Source organism: Psittacula echo, assembly GCF_963264785.1.
Source record: "Psittacula echo genome assembly, chromosome: 1".
In the NCBI taxonomy this organism is placed as follows: Eukaryota; Metazoa; Chordata; class Aves; order Psittaciformes; family Psittacidae; genus Psittacula; species Psittacula echo.
Genome location: NC_137735.1, coordinates 113,097,526 through 113,117,154, shown reverse-complemented (window position 1 = coordinate 113,117,154; position 19,629 = coordinate 113,097,526). Strand labels below are relative to the sequence as shown.

The 19,629-nt window shown below is 39.2% G+C and overlaps 1 protein-coding gene across 1 annotated transcript in view; it reads right to left on the bottom strand.

The window, feature by feature from the left end:
• Window positions 1–19,258, bottom strand: part of DYRK4 (dual specificity tyrosine phosphorylation regulated kinase 4) — a gene marked incomplete at both ends in the record, with an annotated part of 28,270 nt that extends 9,012 nt beyond the window's left edge. The window contains 8 exons of the mRNA XM_080634723.1: window positions 1,580–1,718; window positions 3,112–3,252; window positions 3,993–4,129; window positions 4,468–4,631; window positions 5,789–5,924; window positions 9,088–9,237; window positions 10,602–10,685; window positions 19,229–19,258. Coding sequence (XP_080490849.1) covers window positions 1,580–1,718; window positions 3,112–3,252; window positions 3,993–4,129; window positions 4,468–4,631; window positions 5,789–5,924; window positions 9,088–9,237; window positions 10,602–10,685; window positions 19,229–19,258 — 981 coding nt within the window. The remainder of the gene's footprint in view (window positions 1–1,579; window positions 1,719–3,111; window positions 3,253–3,992; window positions 4,130–4,467; window positions 4,632–5,788; window positions 5,925–9,087; window positions 9,238–10,601; window positions 10,686–19,228) is intronic.
• Window positions 19,259–19,629: the final 371 nt, after the last annotated feature.

Genomic DNA, 19,629 nt, shown 5'->3' with positions numbered 1-19,629 from the left:
TAGCCTGTTAGCTCTCTTCTGAATAGTTGACTTTTATCCTCATTAAAAATCTACCTAAATCAAGGGTCTTTGACTTCTTTCAGGTCATGAAGTCTTTTCCACTTCTCAGTGGAGAGATGGCTACCTTTATCAACCAGTTTTAAAGTTATTATATGTCAAAGCTTTGAAGCACTGAGCAGTTCCCAGGTTGATGCCAAATAATGAGAAAGTAGTTTTCTGGCTAATTAGTAGGCTCATTAGGAAATACTTCATGTGACAAGAGGGAGAAGCTGCTACTATGTAAGTCAAGACAAAGACTGACTTCCATTACCAAAGTGCTCTTGGTCCTGTTACGGAAAGAAGCATCCTTCCTCTGCCCTTCACGCTCATGGTAGAACTCTGCCTCTAATACTAAATCTCTCACAATGCAAGGGAGCTGATTAACTGCAAGACCAGGTTCTGGGGCAGTGATTACCTAGCATTAAGTCCAGAGAAACTTCATACTCTACATTACATTGAGAAATATCACAGGAGGCAGATGGAGTAACAGATGTGAGTTCCAAACACATAAATTCACAAAACTGTACAATTGTAGAATGAGAACAAAATTCTCTTTTAGTAAACTCATTAGATGTTCACTAATATATTACTCTATTTAAATACACTCATTGATCTTGCCAACCTCATTCCTTGTCAGTGGCTTCCTGAAAACAGATTTCCCGTTGGGCTAATTATTTCTGATTAAGATATTTTAGCTATTTGCAAGTCTCATTTTTCACTGCAAATTGGTCTGGCAAAGATGTTGGCAAGACAATGAGTACAGACCATATGTGACTCTTCAGAATTCTGAGTCAAGATACATTAAGCAAAGTGAGAGCAGAATTTCATCCTTCGCATTTTTACTTGAGAGCTGATTAATTTTTTGATTTACTGGTTCATTTGCAGTTTTGTAAATAAATCAAGAGAAACAGTCATGTGAAATTAAAATAGAATTAAAATACTCAGAAAATCACAGAAAATTGGAAAAATCTAAGACTGGGGATTAAGGAGAATGAAAATGTTTCCCTTAGCATGAATGCTTAGCAGATAGAGCAGCAGGACTTGGATCACAGATGTTCCTCCAGAAATAGGTGAGTACCCTAAACTCTGTACTGTAGAATTCCTTTGCCATCTACTAGGCTGCTTAATTTACAGTTATGTATATAAAATTAAATAGACTTAACAGGAGAACCTGAAATAGATGCCTGGTGAATATCTCAATATCTCCTTGAATTATGATGTCCCTTATACTGAAATACTTAATTCCCCAAGTACTTTTTTAATTTCTCTAAGCAAAATGTTGTTACCTGAATTTGATTCATATCTTCACGCATTTTGGCAACCACCTGAACTCGTATAATAATTTCAGTGAATGAACTGAATCAATGGAAAAAATTACTTGAGTCTAGTACTAACACAGTCTGGAATAAAGTGTAGCTTCAGTACAAATAGCCTATTGGGTTTAAAGATTCTTCTGAGAGTTCCCTCCCAATCAATAAAAAATAAATTGAAGCTAATGTATTCTGTGTAGAATAACAGCTTATGAAATAACTGTACTTACAGGCTTCAGATCACAGTGAATGATTCTTTCCTGGTAGAGCACTTGTAAACATCTCAGCACGCACTGAGTGAAGTGTCGAATTAAAGACAAACTGAAACCTTGGAAATTGTTCTTTTTGATCAACTCATACAAATTTATTCTGCGGGGGTTGTGGGGGTGGAAGAAGACAGAAAGCAGAAAAGAGATTAGGGAACTTATTTTTAAAGGCATGATTGCTTACAGTGCATCAAGAGAGTATTTAGCCTCTCTTCCTACATGAGGAAGGACTCATGCAGAAGAAACTAACTTAGCTCTTTTCCTCCTTGAGAATGTTGTTCCGCATGTAATATGCCCAAATGTCTCCCAGATCCTCCAGATCTAAAGACAATGTCAGTGGCTTGCTTGCTTGCTAAACTCAGTGCTATGTTATGCAGCTGTGCTGATTTTTGCTAAGAACAACTATCATTCAGGAACTGAGAGAAATCAATTTTCTTCAGTCTCCTTTTGCTCTCATTTGTCTTTGCTTTGGCAGCTTGTATAAATCCTTTTCACCTAAAGAGTCTTTAATCAGCAGTAAATTCTTCTAGAAAAATACCCCTGTGAAGTCATGTCTTGTTAGGTTTTTGTATCTCTCCTGTGACCATTGTGTCTTAGCTCCTTCCAGCAGGTCATTAAATGATGTTGCAACATGGGAATGCTACCCAGGCACTTGGGGCACCACCAGCCCTGATGACTCTCCCTAGTAGCCTGGGGTTACACCCACCTGCTTACAGCCCAGGACCCCATGTCAGCCCCTCCTCCAGTGACACCACAGCAGGGCTACCCCATGAACATTTCGCTATGAGTTTCCATAGCAGCTTTCTGAAAAGAGTGGTCTGTGCCTTCTGTGGAGGGAAAGAGTCAACTCTTGTGTCTGTGTGTCTGTGAGTGACAGACTGACATGCAGCAACACAGTGAATTTATGTCTCTTTGAGATTAAGTCTTCCATACGATAATGAATATTCAGCAAGGACTGTAACGTGCAGCAATGGGGGCTTCAGTTTAAGGGATGGGGAACTGTGGGTAACCTCCATGATTCCAAACTGATGCCCTAATTATAAGGGTGCTGGTGAATAAAATGATCTTACTTCTCTAAAATTTCTCCAAAATTTCTCCTAAGATGTGTCCTGCAGCACAGGTTCATAGAAAGCAGGAAAAAGCTATATTTTAAAATTATTTAATACTATATGTATTTATATACCCTGAGGTTTAACAGTCCTGTATTCATTTACTCTTTTCCCCATAGGTCTTTCAGGGAAGAAGACTTCACTATACAGCACGAAAAAATAAGGAATAGATCATGTCATTATCTGTGTGAAGCCTGTGAATGGAGCTTTTTCTTGTTCACCTTTGGTGAACAAAGGCTCAGTTATGCAGTCTGTATGTAGACAGTATTCCTTTCTTGTAACATTAACAGCTGCAAATTCTTCTGAAGAAGGCATAAAAATTAATGCTTGTAAGGCAGAAGATCTACAATGCTCCCTAAGATTTGTGTAATGGAAAATATACTTTACCCCAGCAGTTCAAAGGAAATACAGAAGTGATTACGAAAGTAGAAGTATTCCTTCATGTGGATGATATTGTGAGTGTCATCTTTGTCCTTCTTCAGGAGAGCATCAAGGATCTTCACTTCTACCAAAGCCTGGCTGTGAAATCTGAAATATCACATGACATAGGAATGATAACATTAACTTAGTCTAGCATTTGTAGAAATACAAATGCTATGAACACTATAATCTTTCTGTAAACTCAACATGTCAGACAAGGATTAAAAATTTACCATTCACCCGTTAACTGCTGTAACTGATTCATTATGCTTGCTTCCTTGTCTAAATATACTGGCCTTACATAACACTTAAGAGTAGTTATTTTTGACTTGTCTGAAAAAATGTTCTAATGAAGAAGTTTCAAATTAGCATCCAGAGTAAAATCCTAGTGCTTTCAAAGTCCATAGGAATGCTTCCGTTTACTTGAACAAGGCTGTATTTCACACTTATCACAGTAAGATAGTTTTGAAGAGCACCTTTACATTTAGTGTTCACTGATAGTGAAAACTGAACAGCTAAAACTCTGATGCTGGTCAACAGCATCGTTCCCATCTGCTTCATTGACTCTGGTTCAAGCTGGACTCAACTGAAAATTTGTAACCAATCACATAATAAGAAGAGGTTGCTCAGGACGATAGTGTAGAATGTTTCATGTTAAAATGAGCATCCCAGCATATTCCTGTGGGTTTTGAGTCTTGGGGGGAAACGCAGGCTCTCAGCACTCAGCCATGCAGGGCTGGTCTGATGTAGAGGGGGTTTGATTTTGCCTTGCTCATATTATCCCAGATTGTCACTGCCAATATAACAAAGAGCTGAATACACTGGTTTAAAGTCAACAGATGTCTCACCTTTTCTTATTCCGTATTATCTTCAGTGCCACTAATTCATTGGTTTTATGATCCAAGCATTTAGCCACCTGCCCAAATGACCCTTTCCCAATGACCTCCAACACTTCATATCGATATGCAATATGGTCATGTAAAACCTTCAAAAGAAAACAAACAGTTCAGATTCAAATATTATGACAAAGATCAGGCTTAAAGTAGTTCATGTTAAGTCTATGTTAAACAAGAGTAACAGAGAAAATACCAAGTGCATGCTTTATTAATCCACCTACCTTGTATCAATCCCAAGTTAGATGCAAAGTGGGCCTCTCTTTAGGATTCTCTTCTAGGCTTTAAAGTGATTGGTACTGATGTTTTCACTATGTGAATATTTCTCTTCTAGAAGCAACATTTATCTCACATATATCACTTAAGAGTTGGCATACAGTCACTACAAACTTATCCAGATGAAAATGAATACCATACTTTTTCCACTTACCTTTAAGTAGGAACCATGCTCATCATCATAACAATTATTATTCTGGGTTTCTGGCAAACCTTCAATCTTTTTAGCTTCCAGCCCAAGAAACCATAGCTCCGTGTAATTGAGAATTTCCTTTTGCTCATAGACTGTTAAATGGTTTCTAAAATATTTCAAGGCTTCTAAATCAGAAAACAAGAATGTAAAACCAACAATCAATAAAATGTCGGAAACCTGATGGCAGATTGCTTTCACCATGGAATATTTTACAGTACAGCACGCCACTGAGCAGAAGGCTGAGTAGGTGATTGTTAGAGGTCCCTTCCGAACATTTCTATGATTCTACAATGTTGACATTTTGCATAAATTTATGTTTCTTTTTTATTTATCTGACTTACAGTATTATGTCCAAAGCAGTCAAAGCAACAAAGCATTCATCATCTGTCAGCAAGACTTTTAAGAGAGCTTAGGTAAAAATTATTTGATTCTGATCAAAGTTATCTACCTAGGTATTTTTGAAAATCCCATATGTTGCCTATCTGCTTCAGCAAGCTTCATAGCATGCATTGAAAAAAAATGACGGTTTTATTGGTTTGATCATCACATTTAAAAAATAGCAGTAAGCTTTAGTTAACCAAAGGGTTTTTTGTGATAGAAGACGTCAAGTAAGATCAGATGCATCAGATCTGGAATCAGATGAGGCCCAAATCTGCTGTTGCCCTAGTTTTGATTCTTTCTGCCTAGAAACATTTGAGCTACCCTCACACCTCCACTTACATCATTTAAGTCTAGATAAATAATCAGAATGTAGCATTACAAAACACGTCCTCTAGGCATGCATGTGGGTGTTTTGTTAAACACTGGCAGATCTTAATCCACTAACACAGTGATGCTAAATCATTTCGAAGTAAAAGGCCACTACATTTTTTATTATTATTCCTAGACTCCTTCTAAAAGCAGATAAACTCTGTCAGAACTTTCTAGATCTAAGAACTCTCAAAATGCAATTTAGCCCACAGAGATAAAATGTGTCACAGCTACAAGCAAGTGGGAAAAGTATTTTATCATTGTAAAAAAATAGTGCTGTCACCTACATGTTCTGTCGTAAATCTTAGACAAATCTACATTATTTTGTATAATGCATACTTCTCTCATTTATATATTTGTGTTAGTCTCATTCTCCTATTGTGTGCATCCCCAAGTAGGATTTTTGGAAATCCCTGTCCTCCAAATTGTTTGTTGACCATTTAGCATGGGGCCTTTGATCACTGAGTGTCCTGACTACATACACTCTTTATCAATGCAGGCAGCCTGTCACCTCAGTTCTTTTATATTCTACCTGAAGCTGTCATAGGCAGTTTGACAGTGATGCTGGTGCTTTCTGGTTCTGATGGCTTTGGCTGGGCTCTGGTATCACTTTCAGGAAGACTGTCTGGAAGGTTAAATTTGGAAAAATTTCCTGGAGTTCCATTTTCCTGCCAAGCGAAAACAAACAAACAAACAAAAAGGTAAATTTTGTTTGATCTGTAATTATAGAAATATATACAAAACCAGATTTAAAAATTCGACATTCCCAAAGACAAAGCTGCAAGGTATCTATTTTGTGTTTGTTCAGTGATCTTTATGTCAATTTTGTGCTGAGACAGAACAAGCACGCTTGGGGACTAGAACACCTTACTTATCCAGAGAGCTAATTCTGCCAATAGCACTAGAAGTTATTGGACCACATAAAGAGAAATCTCTAAATAAGAGAAGGAAGTTCATCTTCCAGGTTCATTTAATACATGGGCTCTCATTAACTTAATACATGGGCAAGTTTTACAAATTGCTATGGTTTGATGCAGTAACCCACATGCCAGTACAGAGAGCAGGAAAGAGAGTATAATAGACATTATCCACCTCGGATTTCTATGTGGGCACATCTGCTGGAGAGTTGTGCTAGAATCCTTGAGATTGCTTGTTCAACTCACAGGACTGAATCCACCCTGCCCATGGCAGGGGGGTGGAACTAGATGATCTTAAGGTCCATTCTAACCTTAACCATTCAATGATTCTATGAACTGCAGGAACACCAGCTTGGGTCTGCACACATACACATGTATAACAGAAACACCAAGACTGGTATGAACGTGTGGGTTCAGAAGCACAAGAAGGAAGACATTGCAAAAGAAGGGATATACACGTCACCTATACCAGCAGATGATCAGGATCACAGCACATGAAGATTCTCAGGGTTTCCAGAATGGGAAAACAAAGCACGGACTGCAGAATCAAGCCACGAAGAGATGATGAAGGGGTGGAGACAAAAGAGCACCAGATAAGGAGACAGGAAACTGTACTAGGATATTATCTAGGATAATGATGTAAAGTTTGGTATCCCAGGCCATGTGCTCCTCAGTTCCCTTCATTGAGGGGAAAAGACTCAGCCAGAGATGTTGCATCCAGTGGATCTGGCAGAAGCTACAGAGAGGGCTATGGCTTCTATGAACCTAAGATGAGGAACAAGAACTGCTGAGGAGCAGCAGGATCTATTTGATGAAGTACGGCAAGATTGTCTGCAAAGAGACAGGTTTGAATTAGGTACAGCAGGGAAGAGTCATCATAACTTAAAGGCCTTGATACTGATGGGGTAGTTCAGTCACCCCAGTATTCACTGAAGTGGCAAAAGCATTTGGGGAGATTTCTGGACTGTTCTCAATGCAGGTGATTTGAGATGCACCGCTAGACCTGTTATGCAAACATAAGCAATAACTGGTTGAGGATGTGAAAATCAAGGAAAAGGCAGATTTGGAGGCAGTGACCATGTGAATGTGGGGTTTAAAATCCTCAGAGAAAAGCGACAAGTGGAATTACAAGCCCTTTTCTCCAGGAAAGCACCTTTTGGCTTGTTCAGGGCCTTCTCATCATAAACCCATGGAAGACTGCCTTGGAGGGCAAAGGAAATCAGGAGAGCTCATTGCTCTTCAAAATCAATTTCCTAAAAGCATAAGCATAGTCCATTCTATTGGTCTATGAGAAACTGAACATGAGCCAGCTTCAGTGTGCCTCGCAGCCCAGAAACCAACCGTATCCTGGACTGCATCAAAAGAAGCATGACCAGCAGGTTGAAGGAGGTGATCCTGTCCCTCTACTTTGCCCTTGCGACATCCCACTTGAAGCACTGTGTGCAGTTCTGGTGTCCTCAACAAAAGGAGGACATGGAACTGTGGAAGCAAGTCCAGAGGAGGGCCTGTGACACTGCCTCCCACTGTATGCTTGAAGCCCAAACAGTGAGATATGAACTGAATAACTGAGTGGAAAATTGGCTGGTCAGGTTCCAAGGACTGGTTAGTGGCAATTGGTTACAAGTGACATCCCTCAGGGATCAATACTAACACCAGAACATTTTAGTGTCTTTATTAATGGCCTGGACAATAGATTGAGTTCAGTCCAAGTCTGCAGACCATAGCAGGGCTGCTGTCCAAAGGGATGTCAGCAGGGCTACATGTATCTTCTAAAACTGAACAAAGACAAATTCTAAGTCTGGAACAGAATATACTCACAGAGCAAGTCAGGTTGAGGGACAACAGAAAGGATGCAGCTTTGCAGGAACGTGGGTCTGACAACAGCCTGAATGTGAGGTACCAGCATGCCCTTGTAGCAAAGGAGGCCAAACACATCCTGGCTCCTGTTAGCAAGAGGATAGCCAGAGATCTCTCCCTCTGTTTAGCATTTGTGAGACCACGCTGGGAGTACTGCGTCTAGTTTGGGGTTTCCCAGCACAAGAAAGACATTAACCAACTGGAGCGAATTCCGGGGAGAGGTCACACTGGTCAGGAGCCTGGAGCATATGATGTTCAAGAAAGGGCTGCAGGAAATATGTTTGTTCAGCCTGCTGAAGAGGAAGCTTCAGGAGTGACGTTACTGTCCAGCCACTTGACAGGATGGTATAGGGAAAGCAAAGCCAGATTCTTCCCAGAGGTGCACGGTTCTAGGACAAGATGGGTATGTGTCTAATAGACACAAGTTACAACACAGGAAATGCTGATTAGATATTAGGAGAAATGTTTTTTTACCATTAAAGTAGCTCACTCTTGCAACAGGTTGCCCTGAGAAACCGTAGACTCTTCAACCTTTGAAATACTCAGAACCAGGCCCTGAGCAGCCTGCTCCAAGTTTGCTCTTCTTATAGTGGGAGTCTGGGCTTAGATGTCTTCCAGGTGACCCTTCCAACCTAAATGCTTCCTTAATTTATTTATAATTTCTCATCCTTTGAGAAAGGCCTCATGACTCACACGACTGGGGCAGGATGGAGACAAAAAAGATCAGTCCCAGTGTCAGGAGGGTACAAAAGCCGTAGTCAAATAACCAGCACATGGTTGCCAAGACAAGAAGAATCCAGGCGATGTGATATGGGCTAACCAGTCGGAAATATCTGGAGGTATATACAGCAGTGCTAGTAAGTAATCCATCTGATTGTTTACAGTTTTTTCTTTTGTTTTCTCTTTAAGGCTGGAAACAGAAACTGATGCAAATGCTGACACTACATTATCTCTCTCTTCCCACCCACACACATGCTTGTGACACTCTCTTAGCTGTACTTAGAGAGAAGCTGATTTACCAGGCAAACACAAGATTTCTAAAAGCTTTACAACTCACCTGAATAGAGGAGAGGACATTCTGCAAGCTCTTATTTGTTATCTGAGGCAGGCTGTTTTCAAGGGGGAGAGGGTTTGCAGTGTCTGCAACCAAACCATGTTTTGCTTGACCTTCCAGATGTGGGAGGGAAAAAACACCACGACTGACTTTCTAAATAGAAAGCATAAGTAAATATTACACAGCAATCTAAAAAGCAATTCTTTGTAATGCAGAGGGACTTAAATCCTTGGAAAATATGTATGATTCACTTCTGACACCTAATGGCAAAGGGGAAAAGAGCATGGACTCTCCTGCAGCTCCACTGTACTAATGGTCAGAAGTTTGTCCAGGGAACCAGGCAGCCTGGCACATTTTAGGACATGAAAATTTCCCCACAAGGACACCTCCATTCAGCATCAAAGCACGGACTGCTTCAGCTGGAAAAGGCAGTTGGTCTTGGAAACTAAAGAGCTGTTCCAGCAGAACTCCTTTGAGTGGGGAAAATAAAGCATATGGCGGGTAATAAACAGGAATGAGTTGTAAATGGCATGGCAATGTCATTAGCTATTCCCAATGGCAGAAAAGAAACTGGGACTGGGCTGCTGCCAAACATCAGGAGTGGGGACAGTGGGAGAAGGTCTTCCTTGCACTGGTTTCTCAGTATTTCCTTCCCCCTCATTTCCCATGGAGTTTGCTTTGACTAGGCCCCTTTGTTGTACTGCTTGTTGGTAAGCGAAAGGCAAGATCTGTGCAAAATTTACTGAAAAATAAAGGCTTATACTAATTTGAAAACTCCAGGATTTTTAGTCCTTCCTTTAGACTCCTCCTATTTGTTATTTGCAAAACATTTCTTCCGTCTTTAAATTCTTTTCGTTCGTTCTTTAAAGTCAGTTAAGGATGTGGTCTTATGAATGTTAGAACCTCTAATAATCTTGGATATCTAAGTGAGAGAAATCACACTCTCAGCAGCAGAGAAAATTTTTGTGGTAGACTATTTCTTTCTAAAATATTAAAAAAAAAAGTTGAAATAGATCTGAAACTGATCAACCATGCATCATCAAGGGCAGAACAAGGACTAGAGAGTTAAGGCTACAACACATACAAATCTGTAACATCTTCGTCATCAGGGAAGGATAGAAACATATTTGTCAAGCTTTTGACAACAAGGAAGAGGTTTGATATCTCATCAAAAAGCAAAGAAACAAAGCTCTCAATCCAACCAACTTCAGTGAATAAATTTTATTTCCCAATACTATGGAAAAGTCTTAAAAACCTTAGAACTTAGTCCAGTGGACTTTTTATGGAAGCTTCAAGAAACAGAAGTGACTAGACATAAGAAATGTCTCAAATGCCACTGAACAGCTAGCAAAACCAAAATACTCACAGGCATTAGGGATAGGAAGTCATCCAGCTACAGGGGAAAAGGAAGAGACCAGGGAATAAAGGATTTACCTCTGCTCAGATTCATTTATTATAGGGGTCCCCTAGAAAACAAGCCTTCAGATACTTTTGAAGTCAGCTGAAGAGTCACATACCTGATGGAAGACTCTGTTTGATCCCAGATGATCTCTCTCTTGAACAGTCAGCTGAGACTGAGAAAATGCATCCACATGGGAAGACTGCAAACATGAAATGATGCTTTAATAAAAATGGTTTTGGAAAATAAAAATAATCCTGAAATCTCTGTATGGTCCTTATGTTCCTTTTCTTTGTGGCAATGTCTGTGCCAACACAGTGTATGAGAGAGGACCACAAAAGCTACTGAAAACAGGCTATGGTCTAGCAATTCCTCTCCCAGTCGAACAGCTGTTTTGTGGGCAGGTGCAGAGACAGCTTGCTTTGCCCATTATGCCTCTCAGCATGCTTCATATGCCCATGTGGCCAGTGGAGGGGAAGGGGGGGGCTTTTGCCATCTCTAAATATGTACTCAAAAGCCAACAGTGGGCCTGCTTGGAAGGACAGCTTTAAACTGCCTCACAAGGTAGATTGTGCGTCCATCCGTTGTTGAGAGCAGCACTAAACTGATTTGACTTGTGGTACAGATTTAATGAAAACACAGCTATGTTGAAATTTACTGAGATACAGAAAAAAACCCATTGGTTCCAATGGACAGGTAATATTAGCAATAAATACAAAGAAGAAAAAAAGAAACATGGGGAAAGTGCTAAGCAGCTCATAATTTTTAAGATTTTGGTGGTGGTTTCAGCAGGTTTTTATAAAGGTTTTTTAACATGATAAGGTAGCACTTTTTGTCCAATAACAGACTATAGTGAACTGCAGAAATCTGTAGATACTGAGAACTCTGTAGCTATCACAGCTTGGAGCTCTGCTCTCTAGACTGAAGTGAACCCCACTGGGTTCACTGGGTCAAAAGTGCTCTCTTGTCCCTGGGCTTTGAGACACAATGTCATTCCACTCACATTAAAAAAATCATCTTTATCCAAGTAGACACGTCAGTTCCATTACAGAAGTTCAGAAGCTGCAGAACAATATTTTCTCTAGGAGTGGAGGAACTTGTAGCGAGGAACTTTGGTTTCCAAATAAAAAATCTGCAGCAAAAATTATCCTACAGATGTGAGCTGCAGATTAAAAACTCTTAAATAAAGCAGCATGGTATTCTTCTTCATCTGTTTTACAGCCAGGGCTTCCATGTCCTGTACTTGTCACAGTCTTAAATGGGCACATTACCTGATGATGTCTTTGCTTTCTTGCAATGACTTTTAGTCTACCCAGTGCCAGTATCAGTGCCAGGGGATCACTTTTTAAAAGCCTCTGTCATGGACTTATAGTTAGTCCACTTGAAAATATGCCTACATACTGGAGGAGTATACTTAATGTATTTTGTACTGGCTAGTGCCATAAAACATCTGCCATGGTGCAGCCTAGCCACACTGAAATTGCCTCTGACTGAGCCTGAAAGCAGAAGGGACAATGCAGATTACAATGCTGCATCTGTGCCAATAAACTGCATATATATATATATATAAAATATATATATATATATAAATATATAGGACCTGTAGTGGGTGAGGGATGCTTATGTACAAACTGATCCATACATGTACAGTGATTTCAACATATCCAGGACACATCAGCATTGCTACAAAGGTGCACATCAAGCTGAAGATATGTACAATGGCTCTGACACATCCTGCTCTGTTAACATGGAATAGCTGCTCAAAGAGGCTATGGGCTCTCCATCCTTGGAGATGAGGTTAGATTAGAGACCTCTAGAAGATACATCCTAAGAAAATATGGAGAGAAAACTCTATGTACAAATCTAACTGATCACACGAAGGAAATGCTGCCCTTTGACATGCAGGTTCAACTGTCCCGCCATCAACCATGAGGACACCAATAAAGCTAGGCAGACCAACTAGAAACTAGTGCAGTTAGTGTCCATGACAGGTATTTTCATTTGAAAAGTTGTGAGGAAAAAAAACCCATAATAAAATAATGAAATAAAAGTAAGTCATTCTGCAAGCTTAAATGGTAAACTTCAGATACAGAACAAGCTGAAAGCAACAGTTCTGGCTTTAGCCTTACGTTAATCGGTACAGCTTGCAAGGAAAGATCATGGATATCTGTGGAGCAGAGGAGAATATTAGGAAAGGGAAAGGTACTAAGACTTGTCTTTGCAGGACATAGTAATTCCCATCTTTGATACGGGAGATCTGATGTCCAAGGGTAAGGAATTATGTGTTGTAAATCCAATACATCCCCAGAGCCACCACAACAAATGACCCCAGAAGAGAACTACTGGACTACTGCATTCCTACATATGAATTTCCTAGAGCACAATATACTTCGCCCACTGCACCAAATATCCTTGTGGTTTGGCTATCCTTCAATGTGAATTTGCATAGATGATCTACAGAAAGCCCAGTGACAGAGGATTTTTACAGACAAACACTTCGCATGCAAACTACATATCCTGCATTTGAAGAGAGAATCATATTTGCTATGAAGGTGAGCTTGGGATCCACATTCATAACTGTACTAAATATATCAATTCAGCTGTTAATAAGACTATTAATTTTAGTGCATGGTATGCTTTTTCCCACTTTATTCTCAGCTATCTTTATTTTTCAGTTTCAGGAGCTCATGAAAACAATACACTCCATTGAAAGACAGTTTCTTAACCACTTTGTGCTTTTCTAACTACAAGTCAATATAAAGCCAGGATTTTAGAAAGTAACAATTACAACTGAAAACCAAAGAAACCGTGGACTTCACAGACCTGTACAGGCTGCAGAGTCTTCACTCCAAAATGGCATTTTATTTCTCAGCAATGCTTTTGAATAGATATGCAGTGATGCCTACATTACTGAATATAAACTTCAAAATATATTGTGTATACAGGAAGAGCATGAACAATTCACAGAATGTTTTTAAAACTCAGCAAGAGCTAAGGAAGCAGGCTGAGTGAGCTCCAACATTTGCTGCCAGAGTTTGGAATCCATTTCACTGGGGAAAGATTAACAAGATACTGAGACAGACATTTCTCCTTTTACAATGCAAAAATATCAGCCCATCAGGCCATGGTTGTGCCTATTTTTTAATCATGGAAATCTGTGATTCCTTGTCTCTCCAAACCCACTTACTAAGGGTTTATAGTTCTTCAGTGCTCTTTGGGAAATTTATTCAAAACACCTTAAAAACAATAACTGATCAACTCTCCTAACATTCCCCCAAATAAATGAATACCATAACATTTTATGCATGGAAAAACTGATCTGTGCCTACAATGGTCCTGCTGGTGGCTGAGCAGCTGGATTGACCAGTTAGTCCACACAGTGACTTATTCAGTGGTCTCGATTCACATGACCCACTCACTGCTGCTCTAGCATAATCATCTACATCTAAGATGGGATATACAGTTGAGCTGTTATGACTGGTTTAACTCTTGTAGATGCACTTTGAATTAAAACTGCATCAACTGTTACTATCCCACTGCATTTCACTCCTGGCTGTCCTATAGCATTCAACTTGTCCTACAGCTGCAATATTGCACTTCAATCCCAAGCTATCATCTCCTACTATTCCAGCCCTTCAAATCATGTATTACCTTGCTAATTCTAATTATCACTCAAGAAATGGAACAATGTCCTTATTCACTACCTAGTTTGTAGTCATAAGGAGTTTTACAGCTGAGCATTCTGCAAAATCAGAAACTGTGACACATTTTCATAATTCCCAAAATGCCAGCCAATTTTTTCAGTACCCACTTGACCGCAGAAATCAGAAATGCATTAAAATTTTATAAATTATTAGATGCACGACTATGTAAAATATAGACTACATTGTCTCCTCATTTAAACGGGCACTGTCTTCTCTTTGTATTCAAAACTGAATCAAGCCTGTAGAATACATAGAGAGAATGCAATGTAGGTGTTAGATCATGCAATATATTAAAAAGCCATACCAAATGCACTCTCACACACTCAAAATACATAAGGAACATAAACACTTTCCCCACCTTGTCAACTATTTCTGTCAGCATAACTGCAAGAGCCGTTAACTGCAGGATAGATGTTGTTTATTCCGTTCGGCGAATGCATTTCAGGAAGCCCACCTTCATCTAGTCAGAGCATAGCAAGATCAGTTTCATACAGTACCCTGATCAGAGAAAAATGGATAGTGCTTCTGCTTGGCTTCAGATTTAAATTTTTATCCCGGAAATATGCCAGTGACTATTAGCTGCTCTAGTATTCTTTTGGTGGCCATCTGTTCCCTTTCTCAGCCTCCTTCTAGCCAAATATAATTTTCCATATTTATCATGGCAAGTCAGTAATAAGAAAGACAAATATAACAGGATTGGCTGTTCTCCTTGCCGTCTCAGTCTGTTCTTTCTCACTGAGCTCATGTGCTTGTGAAACCAAAAAACACTTGAACTTGTATCTTTTCAAAATTTGTTGCAGCGACCTTGCTATACAGTGAGCAAAATCTATTCACCAAGACAGCCAGCCTGGGAAACAAAATTAATACCTCAAGGGCTGATTTCTCATTGGACATTATGTGCCATTTACTGAGGACCAAATTATGGCACCTTGATCTGTGGTTCTTGTTGGCATCAGTGCAGAGCTGCTCTGCCCTGTAAGATTAACAGGCTCTCATTTTGGTGTAGATACTGAGACAGAGCTTAGCTATCATCCTGTCTTTCCTATTCCTCTTTTGGGTGTTGTATGTGTGATGGAGCACTGATGGAGGCATCCCTAATCCCCCCACTACCTTACTGGAGTATCTAAACCCGAAAATACAATGTGCTCTCCTCCTTCAAACAGTCAAGGAATGGCATGTTCACTGCTGGTCTTAAATCTGTTGACAACCAGAATAGTTCTACTTTCACTCAGAAACCAGGGTTTCCAAAGAAGTGCATTCTCATCCACAGATGCTGTTCTAGAAGGCTGACACTTTTACTGATGCTCCTCATATAAGCACCACTTTTCACAGTGTAGTCAAAGGACAAAACAGCTATTCTTTCGTATTCATGGTGCTCCAGCAATGCCCTTGCCTAATATAATTGCTGAGGTGCACCTATTAAAAGGCACATCCCTCCCATTTCCATCATTCCCACTTTTCCATTCTTCCAAGCTTTGTTGGCAACTCTTGTATCAGTATTAGTGCTCCCATACAAGAGAAACTTCTCATTCACTGCCCGAAACAACAGACTGTCACACCAGCAGGGCAGGTTTAGCCCTGGCAATGTGTGGAGATGCCATGTGCTGGAACACAAATTAAACAGTACAAACACACATCAATTCTATTTAAGTTAAACCACTCCCACACAAACATGTACAGATAAACCATCATGTGTGAGCACATACAGCTAGTTACATTCAACTCTTCTCTCCCACAGGTATATTAAGCATTTCTGAGCAATTTTCACCAAGGTTCACAAGAAGCAAATTAATTAATGTAGTGTGTGGCATATATTCTGTGAAAATATAGATCTGTGATACTAGAAATTCTCAGTGCAGTCCACTGTTGATATCGCATTTATGTACTACATAGATGAAGCACCACCACAATCACTGCTGGTGTTTGCTAATAACACTCAGTGCTCTTCTTTCAACCAGCTGTGCTAGGTATGTGAGGTGGGGTATGTAGCAGAAAGCTGCACACTGCATTCCCTTGGCCTGTTGCAGCGCAGGGATTCTTTTAATTAGGAAATTTGTAATACAGCTTTACACAGGTTTTGACTCTGTTGAAAAACCATTAGCATTCCCAGTTATCTACATAGAAAGGAGTGTCTACATAGTCTACACAGATAGGAGTGAAAGACAAATTTGAAGGACTCAACTATGCTCCATTAAGAAGAATGCCCTGTACTTCATTTTATTTGATTCATTTCCGTTCTTTGTAATGCTTTCTAGTCTCATTTTATTTTATTACTTTTTTGTAAGAACATTCAAATTTGCTGTGTTATGTCATGCAGGAATAAAAATCATCTTCAGGGTGATTCTTTCCTCATACCTGAAGAGGACCAACTCATTTTTGACAACACAAGAAACTGTATAAAGTTTTCTCCTGCATTTCTCAGCAATACTTTCAAAGCAAGAGAAACCTCTCAGGATTATTACTAAGCTTCAGTCATGGTACACTGAAATAAAAAACAGTGCATAAAATGTTTCAGCTGTAAATTACAAAATGGTTTTGTTATGTTTGAAGAAAATATTTATGGACTTTCTAACTATATTTCTTTTTAATACCTGTTTCTGAAACATATTTAATTAAAGGAGCTAAATCCAATGGTAGATAAATCCCTCAAGGATGCAGTCACTAGCTGTGATCACACAGACGAAGCCTTAACTACAAATCTGTTAAGTTTGCCAACATCTCTGTGAGGTAGAATAGTATTAGGCGTGAAGGAAATTAAAGAACTCCTGTAAATGAACAGGTATTCTGCAGTGAGAAGAGGTTTTGTTTCATCTTAGCCTAAATATTCAAGGTAAATGAATTTCCCTGTGGAAGTATTCCTGGTTTTTTATTGGCTCGGCTTGAGAATGAGCCTATGCATATAATGTAGACTAGCTATCCCAAATTTTTACATCCCTAAATTTAGATTAGACTAATTCTGCCCTTTGTGCTGTTAACTGTGCTCCTCCTGCACTTCAGCATTCCTGATCTGAGCAAGGATAAAAGATACAGAAGAACAATGAACTGAACACTGTCTCCAGTCCTGTGCTGTGGCATGTGTACAGGCTTGACCAGTGGCATGGAGAAAGTCAAATGCTGCCACTGCAGGATGAAGCAGGCAAGGTGCCTAAAATCCCTAAAGAATAATGTGAGTGGAATTGCTAGAAAATGTCTTACATTGCTCCTGCTCTATTTACTGTAATAAATCATATGAACTATGTCAATCAGACTGCTGCAAAACCAGTGCAAAGGGAACGGCTGATTTAAAGTTTTGCATACATTTACTTGGGCAAAGATTCTACCAGGTGAACCTATTAGTCCAAGTCTACCAGAAATGGAAAAGCCAGTTACATAGTTTCTGTGAATATGACACACAAAAGAAATGTGTCTTCTTTTGCGTGTGTCTTCCACAGAAGAGTGCAAAAGCTTGGGATATGATAAAGTCAGGTTTCCGGCACTGGAATTACTTGCTAGGACGTTGGCTCTTTAAACTTTATTAACAATTCCTACGATGGATCTGCTTTTTCTCCTAGCAAATAACAAAAAAACCAAACCCAAAGTTAATAATGCTGTTCAGTTCTAAAAGAGATCAAAAGCTAGATAAGAATTACAAATGCAATTTTACGTAAGAGGAAATTAAGGCATTATATAGCTAAGGATGTAATTATTATAACCTTGAGAGGTAATTCCTAGGGTCTGAGCGAAGGTCCACAACTGAATTCAAACAGCATTTGGGTACATGGGGATTTTCCAAACAGTTCTTTGATTGTACAAAGCCACCAGGATCCTAGCAACATCATCATTTCTAGGAAACTGACTAGGCAAACAAAGGACAGCCTAGAAATCAGTGCTCAAACAGTTTTTTTCTAAAGCATCAATCTGTTCTTAGGACTATTCCAAGAACAGAAAATATGGTTATTCCTGGACTCACAAACTAAAGAGGAATCACATGAGAAGCAGGAATTGGACAAAGACCAGATAAGCTGATTTAAATTGAGTGGGGGGCACAGATGAAACATAGCTGTAGATATGTTGAAAAGTCACAGACAAAACAAAAGTGATAGGCAAATTAGATCATTATCATGACAGAAAAAAACTTTTAGCTTTCCCGTCAAGCCCTGAAAGCCTGCAAGATCTTCCTTTCAAGAAAGAGCTCCAGGTGTTTCTACCAATCTTGGGAAATGCCTGTATCATCCCTGTGATGACTGGGACTGGAAGCTGGAGACGTTAGTCCAGAAGAATCAAGGTGTCTCAGTCATTGTATAGTTCAGAACCACACTTACTAAACACCTTCCCAAATATTACTGACATCAGACATTCACATATGCAATCAGATATACTTCTTAAATAGTGACCTGCTGGGGAAGAAAACCAGGGGCATCTTTTCACAACTATATTACCTCAGAGGGGTTATTCTAATGTAAAATTAATAGCACCTCAAATTGATTTTCCTGTAGAAGGTCAGTTGAAACAAAATGACCCAATGTTCCTTTTAAACTGAGAAACACATGTTTTTTAAAAGGCAGAACTTTTGATTTCAGATTAATACAACTCACTGGGATTTCCATATAAAAAATAGACCCACAATATACATATTCTACAATATACATACAATATACAACCTACATAGTCTACAATATACATATATTTTTAATAAACCAAAAAGCCTCTTATGTAAACCTAAAAGTCAATCTGAAATCTTTTGCAGAAACCTAGGTGCTCTGGGATTCTACAAACTAATTTTTTGCTTACTATTTATGCAAAAACCTACAAGATACTCCTGTGTTCAACTTTGTAGCATTAATAATGTTAATGTATTCATTAAAAATTGTCATCTTAATTCCACTTCAACAAATTTAGATAATGACAAATCCAATATCGTATGAAATTGATGGTAAATGGTAGAACTTATCAAACTATCTTCCTTCTGTTTTCTATTTTCCATTCCTCACAACAGGTATGCCATAATCTAATACAAACATTTGTACATCAAACAAGAAAAACAAATGCCAAGCATTATTACCTTAGGCTGGATTCTCCTGTTTCTTCTCATTCGTAAACAAGAGTTATTGAAGAAGCTGAAATTACAGCATCTCTCGCTGCTTCTTTCCTTCCCCATAATGACAAAGCTCCATGTTTTAAATCTGTCTCCATTAAATTGTTCTCCTTGTTATTTAAAACTGATGTTACTGTTCATCTAATCCAATCCAGCCACACAGGTGTCCCTCCATGAATAATACCATGGGCTGATGGATGATTTTTATGGGGGAACTGGCTGGAATGAAATCACATATTGTTTTGCCACAGTTCCACAGTGCTGACACAAACTGAACAATATCAAACTGAACTGTGAATAGTGGCATATCTGCTGACGTCCTGTGAAATCTTTGAGGACTTAGCTCAAGCACAACATGTTCATCAATT